The sequence below is a fragment of the Leucopleurus acutus genome, assembly GCF_964270905.1.
Source record: "Leucopleurus acutus genome assembly, chromosome: X".
Lineage (NCBI taxonomy): Eukaryota > Metazoa > Chordata > Mammalia > Artiodactyla > Delphinidae > Leucopleurus > Leucopleurus acutus.
Genome location: NC_139148.1, coordinates 87258324 through 87268206, shown reverse-complemented (window position 1 = coordinate 87268206; position 9883 = coordinate 87258324). Strand labels below are relative to the sequence as shown.

Genomic DNA, 9883 nt, shown 5'->3' with positions numbered 1-9883 from the left:
TCCGGCTCTTCTCAGTCGCAGACGCTCGTAACTTTTCGGCACTTTCCGGGGAGACTCGGGGGCTCCGCGCCTCGCTCACTCTGTTCCGATCGCCTGGCGCGGCGGGGCAGGGTCTTGGGCTAGTCATGGCGTCCCCGTCTCGGAGGCTGCAGACCAAACCGGTCATCACTTGTTTCAAGAGCGTCCTCTTGATCTACACATTCATCTTCTGGGTGAGACACGGAGACGCCCGGGGACGGGAAGGGATCCCGGGCTGGGGTCGTGCGGAGGGAGCTCGGATCGGGAGTAGGGAGGGGAGGCGCTGGTGGGGCTGGGGCGGCGGTCGCTGCTGGGACCCCGGCGCTGGTGACGACGTGCTGGGGCTCGAGCTCGGGTTCGGGCATCTCGCCCGCGCGGGTCGGGGTGTCGGGCGACGGCAGCCGAGAGGCTGAGCCGGGACCCAGACGTGCCTAGCTTTGGAATTCAATGCGGGGGGCGAGTAAGGGAGTGAATCCCCCCAGAGCAAACAGAGGGTGTCCCCGGACCATTGGAGAGGCAAGGCTTGCCCGGCCCCGGTGAGGGCTCGCTTGCATAATAGTCTTTTTCTTTCCACTGCTTCATAAGAGGGGAGTATTTCGCAGGTAAGTATGGTAATGGCTCCACTCCCGCCAGTCTGTCCTTGGGCTTGCTTTGTGTACCATCCCTTTGTACCCTGTGCTCATCACTGAACTGGGGGAAAGGGGAAAGTTTCTGGAACTCTTAGAAACACTCCCCCCGCCCCCACCCCCACCTGCGGAAAGGTTTTCTTCCTAAGGCGGGTGTAAAACAGTTAAGTTTTGATTCCTAGGGCAAAAAAACAGATAAAGTTTAAGAATTTTGTCAAGGTGCCTTCTCTAGCTGCCCCTTGGTTTTGTCCTGGCCACAGTGATCCAGCGTGTGGATTTATCAAGGCCTGTTCTTGTGTACAGCCCCACCCCGCTTCTCTACCATATCCCAGCCACAGCTCTTTGGCCACAGACTGCTATATCAATTCTCACACCTATTGTTTCTTAAACACCTAGTGGTTTGTGGTTTGAAGATGTTGCTGTATACAGTGTGTAACTCTCAATTCTCTGATTTCCCACATAGATCACTGGTGTTATCCTTCTTGCTGTTGGCATTTGGGGCAAGGTGAGCCTAGAGAATTATTTTTCCCTTTTAAATGAAAAGGCCACCAATGTCCCCTTCGTGCTCATTGGTACTGGCACTGTCATTATTCTTTTGGGCACCTTCGGCTGTTTTGCTACCTGCCGAGCTTCTGCATGGATGCTAAAACTGGTGAGTCCTTGCTTTCTTAGAATTGGTTGTTGGTTTTTGAAAAGGCTTATATGTTGTAGGCTTTGTTTCTTGGAACTAGGCATGGCCCTTTTTGATTTTTCCTCTTCCTTATGAAAACTTAGCAAGTAACAGTGTAGCTGCCAATTCCCACCTTTGTGTTTTCCCTGCCCTTTTCCATAAAAATGTGAACATTGACTCCCTTTGCAGCTGTGATGTATAAACTGACTTGGACTTTTCTTTTTATCCTGCAGTATGCAATGTTTCTGACTCTCATTTTTTTGGTTGAACTGGTCGCTGCCATCGTAGGATTTGTTTTCAGACATGAGGTAAGCCTGAGTTTGGGAACCTTAATATGTGAAAATTTATCCTCTAAGAGATAAAGCTGGATAAATTTAAGTAATAGAGTTAAGCGACAGCTTTCACTAGTTTAAAAAAATCACTTACAGCTGTGTTTAAAGCTGACTTTTTCAACCTGTAGCTGACAGTAATGACTTTCTGGTAAAAAAAAAAAAAACAAACCTAGCCCACTTTTTTGGTAAAGACTGATAGTCACCAGAAGAAAATTGAAGGTACCCATAATTATTTGTATTTGCAGTCATTTTTCTGTGTATAAGTACCTATTAAAGTGTAGATAGTACAATTTATAACTTTAGTGATAGGAAACTATTTAAAGCACAAAATTGATAACAGAAAATTGATACCTTCTCCACTCATCAAAACCTTAATAAATCTGGGGTTAGGAAGTCATTCAATGAGTACTGAAGGCTCATCAATGAGAGTGGTAGTGCAAAGTGGTAGTGCATTCTCCCAGAGTGAGATTTTGTAGCTTAAAAATCCCATAGGCATCAAATGTGTACTCAATTGAAAGTGAAGAAAGATTGAGGGCGGGAGGAGATACAGCAGAAGGAAGCTGCCACTTGAATAAATATATGTTCCCACAGCACTTTGAACTTCTAGTCGTTATCGTCTTTTACTGGAATGTTTTGCTTAGGAATCCCCTTAGCTAAACTTACATTGCTTAGAAGACAGGATTGGACCATAGAAGTTAATTACCATACACATTGCTGCTATCAAAGATAGGACCATTTGGTCAGATGTGGGAATTTCTTATTTGACCTAGAAACCAAAAGAACATTCTAAAATCTTTGTTTACTGGCCTTGTGTTTCTTTGCTGTAGATTAAGAACAGTTTTAAGAATAATTATGAGAAAGCTTTAAAGCAATATAACGCTACGGGAGATTATAGAAGCGATGCAGTAGACAAGATTCAAACTACGGTAAGTGGTCATAGGTGGTGGCTTCTCAAGAGGGGAACATATTCCTTATTCCCTCAGAGAAGAGGATAGGGCCCTGCCTACCAGACGTTGTCCATTTGTACTGTAGCAGTGAAAGTAAGGCTAGTCCCAAAGTGCTAATCTCATGAATTATAATGCCAATAGAGAACAGCTGCTTTAAAATATGTCTTAAGCTAGAGATCACCAAGTATAATCTAAGATGATGGTTTAATTGTTTGACTACAAAGTGGTAATATGAACTATAAATGCTTCTGTTGGATGTTTTTCAGTTGCGTTGTTGTGGTGTCACCGACTATAGAGATTGGAAGGATACTAATTATTACTCAGAAAAAGGATTTCCCAAGAGCTGCTGTAAACTTGAAGGTTGTTCTCCTCAGAGAGATGCAGATAAAGTAAACAATGAAGTAAGGAGTAAAAAAAGAATTTAATTTTTACTCACAATACATGTAATCTGAAATAGGGTAGAGCAGGTGTTATTCTCATTGAATAAATGAGGAAACTGAAGCTCAGAAAATTGGTGACTTGATTTCACACTTAAATGCATAATCCAAAAGGTAGAACCTGTGTTCCTCAAAGGAGACAGGATTTGTTATGAAAGAATAAATTTTAATAAAAGAACAATAAAAGGCTAAGGTAGCTCATCTTTCGCAGAGATGTGTGATCAAAGTATTTATTATGGTTTGAGCTGTACTTAATGTTTTTTTTTTTCTCTTCCATTAGGGTTGTTTTATAAAGGTGATGACCATTATAGAGTCAGAAATGGGAGTTGTTGCGGGAATTTCTTTTGGAGTTGCTTGCTTCCAGGTAAGTCCTTGTAGTTAGGAAATGTTTCATCACTCTTGTTAGGTGTAAGCTACAAGATTTCCACTTTGAAGGCTTCAGTTTTGGCTTCAGGGCCCTGGTTAGCAAGGGCATTTTTAGAGAAGTCATATTTTCACAAAACTCTCAGTTGCTCATCACAGTAGAGATGTAGTAGTTTTGCTCTTTTCATTCCAATTTTTGGTTGTCTTGCATCTTATGTTTTCCCACACTGTTTTTCACAACTACAGAGTTCTCTAAGACCTGCCCTGCTAGGTCTGTCTGAATCTGCACTAATAGCTGCTAGCCACCTTTCAAAAGTTATGTGGCTAGTGGCCACCGTGTTGGACAGAACAGGTATTACAGAATATTTTCATCATCACAGCATTGTTTTAGAATCCTCCAAGAGAATCTCTGCCTTGATAGATGGAGATTTTACTTGATGAGATGCATATTCTAAGCCATATCCTTTTTGCTCTGATAACTGAGAGGAAGAGTAAGGAAAGTTTCCCCAAACTTCAAGATTTTCCTGAGTGATTTTTGTCAGTGGTGGTTGTGAAATTCCAATCACAGTAGTAGTTAGACTTCACTTATATGCTTACTCTAGAAAAAAACTTAAGAAAATTGGTAGTGAATTAGAAGTGAAAGGAGAATATACCTGTATCCTGAGGTCTTTAAGCTTTGTATGTATATGTGTGTTTAATTTTGCTTGTATTTTGTTTCCAGCTGATTGGAATCTTTCTAGCCTACTGCCTCTCTCGTGCCATAACAAATAACCAGTATGAGATAGTGTAACCAGCATAACACGGGCCTCTTCCTCTCCAACTTTAAGGTATGTTCATTTTGATCCTCAGCTCTCTCAGTATTAGTGTTTACTCCAGCCTATACATGTGATGGAGGGACTGAGTTTGCCAAGAAGGTCATGTCCAGCAGTGCATTCAAATGTTATTGTTACTGTGTAACCCTGCATAGGCACTTGTGTCTCAATACAAGTCATGGCCAAAAAGGACAGAAGGGCCTCTCTGGGTTTACCTGCACATGTCAGCCTAAAGATCCTAAGTGGTCCCCTTTCTAACAGATTTGGACCTAGTGTAGAGAAGTGAAGAATCCCAATAGTGACCTGGCAAGTACACTCTGCTCTTGGTCAATATCGGCATTTTCCCCTGGTCTTTTACCTAATTCTCATTTATTGCAGTCCTCTGGTGGACTGTTACTAGAGCCATAAACTCATCTAGCTTAACTAGATTTTGGAGAAACATGTGCTTCAATAACTTCAGTATTTGAATGGTAAAATGTGAGAACTGTAGCTGGCTGAATTAATCCCTGGGGCGCCCTTCACATTTGAATTGAGCCACTGACTGGGAACACGTGAAGGTCTTCATTAGCAGACTAGATTAAAATGTGTGGAAAGGAATACAGATATTGAAATTTGGGTTATAAGTAAATTAACTTTTTTTCTTTAATTTTAGGATATTAACATCCCCACCCCCAACCCTGTGAATTACAAGATCGCCTGGATGGAAGACCGACATTTATTACAGATAGATTGAAAAACTATACCAGTAGTCTGATTCGATCAAGACATTTGCTTGATATGTTCGAAGTCCACCTTTTGTCCCATTCATGTTAGATAGTTGAAATCCCCATGTCACTCTGAAACACTGGAAGAGCTTAGTAAATTGTAAATGAAGCAATACTGTGTTCCTCTTGACTTTTTTTTTTCTCAGTGTGTGGCTTTTGAAAGTCACTGTGAGTTTGCTGTCAATGTAGTGTGATCGAAAATTGATCCCTCCAAACTGGACCTTTTCCCAGCCAGGGTTATCTGGTGTGATTGTATAATTTGCATCAAGAAGTTAAAATGTTTTCATTAGTCTCTGTTCTGCTGATAGGCAGAGAGTCACATTGTGTAATTTAATTCCAGCCAGTAGTTGAATAACACCCATCATCAGAGTTGCCAAACGGTAGTAATGACAGTCTCTGACCTCTAAGGCACCCAAGACTATAAAAGGCACTACCAGTCCTCTGTGATACACCAGGTTGCAACACAGTTAACACTTTACATTTCTTTGCCTCGAAATTTAGGTATTTATACTAACATTTATATTTCCCCTATTGTTTGAAAAGTTCTAATTATTACTTAATGGTGCCAAGAGTTATTGTATTCTCCTTAGGAATTTAAAGCAACTCATCTTCATTAGCTTTAGCGGGTATTTCCTTACCAGGTTGATAAGAATTGTCAACATTAAGGTTAACTTTTAATAGTCTTAGTTTTGTTTTGTGCCTTTGATTAATAAATATAAATCTTTTACACAATAAATAGTGTTTTCCTCTAAAGTCATTGTGTTTAACTTCTGGAAAATCTGGGGTGGTTGTTTTCCACTGAGAAAGCTAAGCCCCATATTTCTACTTGGAGTACAGTTTTAGATATGAAATATAAAACTGAGGTCTTGACTCTCATTTTAAAAAAGTCCCTGTTTACATAAACTATTCCCTGTGAAAGGATTACATTCCTTGCTATGAAATAGCATATGCTTAGCATTCTCCTAGAGATCAGACTCTTTGTTGTATAGTTTACATTAAGAAGTTGGATAGGGAGAGGTATAACTTGTACCTTCAGGCTAGTAAGGAAATTAATAATTAAAATTGGAGTTGGAATGGGGGAATTCTTTCTTTGGTTTTGAGTTTCTTTATATATCCATTAGTAGGACCTAGCTCATCTGATTGCCACACATTCACACAGTCCTTGAATTTGATGGTAAAGGGGAATCAATCACAGTTATAAGGAAAGTGGATAAAAACTAGTTGAAAAAGATTAATAATGAATTTGGGGGTACATGTTTTAAAGTACTTGGAGTTACTACAGAGAAAGGATATTCTCCATTAAAACATTTGATGGGTGACTTTTTTAATGTTTTATTTATTTTTGGCTGCGTTGGGTCTTCGTTGCTGTGCACGGGCTTTCTCTAGTTGTGGAGAGCGGGGGCTACTCTTCATTGTGGTGCGCGGGCTTCTCACTGCGGTGGCTTCTCTTGCAGAGCACGGGCTCTAGGCATGCGGGATCAGTAGTTGCAGTGCACGGGCTTAGTTGCTCCGCAACATGTGGGATCTTCCCGGACCAGGGCTCGAACCCGTGTCCCCTGCATTGGCAGGCGGATTCTTAACCACTGTGCCACCATGGAAACCCTGATGGGTGACTTTTGACATAAGGTATAGGGATAAAACAATTGAAAACTAGTGGCTTTCCAAATGCAGTGAATCAGAGTTATTGAAATAAGTGAAGCTAAAGAAGGATTTAAAGGAAAATCAGATTTATTTTAAGGATAATCAGCAATTTTCAAATAGCTGTTTTTCACTAGGGTGGCCTAGAAGAACCTTTTAAAGTTTTCTTCAGTTTTTTTAAAAGTTAAATATTTTTCCTCATTATTAAAAAGAAAAAAAACCCCAGGACATATGGAAAGTAGGAAGAGAAAAAACACACTGCCTTGCCCTTAAGGTGGGTTGGTGTATTTATTTTTAAGGTGGGTTTATTTTGGATGGCCAATTACAAAAGTCCCTTCTAGTTAAGGTGTGCATGTGCACACTGGGCTGTAAAATCCACCTCCACCTTTGCAGTGTGCCAAAGCTATCCTGTGGGTTGTCTCACTTCCAGGCACCAGGTTGCCCACTGCAAGGCGGCTCTCAGCTCCACTTTGAGAAGCAGAGCTCCACAGGGTATATTTTCTGAAAATGTGGAAAGCTTGTCAGCTTTGGCCTATTCCTGTGAGGTGTTGGGTTTACGTTGTAGGCATCAAACTTTTATGGAAAATAAATCCCTAATACAAGGTATAAATGCCATTTCTGTTTTTCCTCAGAGTTCACACAGGATTCTTTGAGATGATGTTTTTAACCTCCTGTCAGAATCCAAGTTGGTACTTTGACAGTGATGCCAGCCAGCCAAACTGATTAAATTATGAGAAGCAAAGCAGTGTATGCACTTTTGTGTGTGTGAAACTGAGGAAACTTTGGTTCCTTTGGACTATTCTGTATGGCTTTTGTTTGTATTTGTAGGAAAAAATCTAACACAAGCTGTAACTACCATTCCTCATGCATACATAAGATACATTGAGATTTGATATTTTTAAAATTTGCTGCCCTTCAAGGTTGACACCTTGCCTGTGATGTGGCAAACCAATCTTTTTTAATTCAAAAAGGAAAACAAAAGGCGAATATATCAGAAAAGAATACATAAACTGAAACACTTTCAGGGAAATGAGACTTTCATTTTTAAGCCATGGGTCTAAAGCTTTGCCCAGATTCCTCATGAGAGAAAAGCCATTATGATTTAATTATGGCTTTTCTATTAGGTACCCCCTACCCTGTGGAGCTTAGTAGACTTCGGCACTTATGAGAGCACAGCAAATGCTAATGAAATGAATGAGGGAGTGAATCTAATTACAATGGCTTCTTAATGTTCTGTGTGAAGTAAGTTGTTGATCTAAATATCTCATTCTGTATAAGCCACTGTTTATATAATAGAAACCACCTGCCCAGTCAGAAACCACTTAACCTCGGAAACCACTGCTAACTTCCTCCCTGTCAAATCACTTTTTGCTGCTTTTCTTTTTTGAAGTCTTTGCTACATGCGAGGCCACCGAAGATTCTTGGTTTTTGTTTTGACCGTGTAATATCCTGCTTTTCTTCCCTTTTACTGCTGTTTCTAGTTTACTTTGCTGTTTTAATTTCCTCCTACTTTTCAAGTGTGGCTGCCCCCCAAAGTCTTGCATTTGGCTTTCTGCTCTTAGGTTATGCTGACCTTGGAGGAACTGAATGTAGATAACACTTCAGTTGTGTGTTGGTAATTGTGACTTGCTTGTATCCCTCTCTCCCTCCAACACCCCAAAGCTTAGCATTCTGAACATTTAAAAATTCAAAAACCCCTCCTATAACATGTAGTGCATGGATAGTAGGCACATTTGATGCTGACTGAACTGGTTCCTTCACGAGGAATAACACAGTTTATGGCAATCGAGGAAAATGGGCCAGTTGCTCTGAGAGTTTATCATTGGCTCTGCTACATGCATTCATCAGATGAACATGAGTTCTTTGGGTAAGACTGTTATATTTGATCTGGTGGTGCTCTCATTACCACGTCCTCAAAGTTTTTATTAAAAAAAAACTGAAGTAGTGACTTGTAAATATTTCTCTCTTCCAACAAGTTTTTCACCACCTTTGCTGCGAAAAGACAATCTCAGTAGCAACATCCTCAAAGCAAATCAAACTGGCATGTGCTTGCCTGGATATAGACAATCAATTCATGAATGGGTGCACACAGTATGTAAGTAGGTAATACAAATACTCAGAATCATCGTTGGAAAGGTATGGACACAGGGCAACACACCTGGGGTACAGATTAAGATTTTGAGAGGTGAGGGACTTGAGAGATTTTCTCTCTAAGTGCATGTCTTGACCTTCCTTAGAAGGAAAATGGCATCTAAGAGGAGGTAGACCCTTTCCAAAGAGTTATTTTTCCTACTCAGTTTCTTACTCCCCCCATCCCCAGCCACTGGAAGGTAAGATAACTAATGTTTACTGAGTACTTACTAATTGCCCAACACTTTGTAAGGTGCTTCAGTAAACTACCCTGTGCAGGGAGGTAGACCTATCCCCATTTTTCAGAAAAACCACCAAAAACCTGAAGATTAGGTTAAATAGCTTGTCCAAGGTCACACAGCTGGTAAGTGGCAGATCTAGGATCTGACTCTGAAGCCCATGCTTCTTTCATTGAATTATGCTGCACCTTAATAACGAAAAGGCTCTAGGGATTATGTGATGCTGGTCCATGGCCAGAGAACAGGAGTAAGAAAAGCAATTCTCCTCCAAGTATCATTTAATCAGTCTTTACTGAATATGAAATCTTTAAAAAGGAAAACTTCATGAAAAAGAGTATCCTATTTTCTCACAACATGCTCTTGTAGGGTGTTAGCATACAATAAGTACATATTAAAAACAAACACATCTGTAGTTACTCCGTCTCCACAACGTTATTAAATCAAAGAAATGACTACAAAGAGTTAATCACAGTCTAAACATTAACCCCTCCCATTGTCTTTTAAGCATCTTTTCATACCGCCAGAGGCTTCCTAAAGTTCATAAGCTAGTATTTCCCACTTTAGTAAAGATACTCCACAACACTCAGCTGCTTTCATAACATATTCTCTTGCAACTATCTTTAAACATTAAATGGAACCCCTCCCCCAAACCTCCGCCACACAGACACACACATGCTGGAGGCAGACTCACTCTCAACTCTGCAGGCAGAAATCCGAACCTTGCTTTTGGCAAATAGGTTTGTTTGCACATGCGCACATGCACGCGGATAATCTATCCCCCTACTGGACAGCAGCAATTTCCAAGACCGACAGGCCTCATGGTACGCCCCAGGGCGTCTAGGGAGTTCAGAGCTGCACACCACAGCTCACTGCAGCCTTGAATTCAGCCCAATCTCAGTCTGACCCA

General features: G+C 40.9%; 1 protein-coding gene across 2 annotated transcripts; it reads left to right on the top strand.

Moving 5' to 3' along the window:
- On the top strand, positions 1-5683 carry TSPAN6 (tetraspanin 6). Of its 2 annotated transcripts, none has more exons than XM_082864729.1 (8): positions 1-212; positions 1108-1149; positions 1548-1622; positions 2474-2572; positions 2860-2994; positions 3311-3394; positions 4115-4220; positions 4858-5683. In XM_082864729.1, the coding sequence occupies exons 1-7, from the start codon at positions 126-128 to the stop codon at positions 4181-4183; spliced, it is 591 nt and encodes a 196-aa protein (XP_082720855.1). In that variant the 5' UTR covers positions 1-125; the 3' UTR covers positions 4184-4220; positions 4858-5683. The 2 variants fall into 2 exon arrangements, with proteins under 2 accessions (XP_082720855.1, XP_082720854.1); XM_082864728.1 differs by having other exon boundaries at positions 1108-1296; positions 4858-5682.
- The last annotated feature ends 4200 nt before the right edge of the window (positions 5684-9883 follow it).

What these genes read in the sequence shown, in the direction of transcription:
- TSPAN6 (XM_082864728.1), top strand. Translation starts at nt 126, where the DNA reads ATGGCGTCCCCGTCTCGGAGGCTGCAGACCAAACCGGTCATCACTTGT. An exon ending in TAGACAAGATTCAAACTACG is followed by an intron (nt 2,573 to 2,859) that starts GTAAGTGGTCAT and finishes GATGTTTTTCAG; the next exon opens with TTGCGTTGTTGTGGTGTCAC. An exon ending in CAGATAAAGTAAACAATGAA is followed by an intron (nt 2,995 to 3,310) that starts GTAAGGAGTAAA and finishes CTCTTCCATTAG; the next exon opens with GGTTGTTTTATAAAGGTGAT.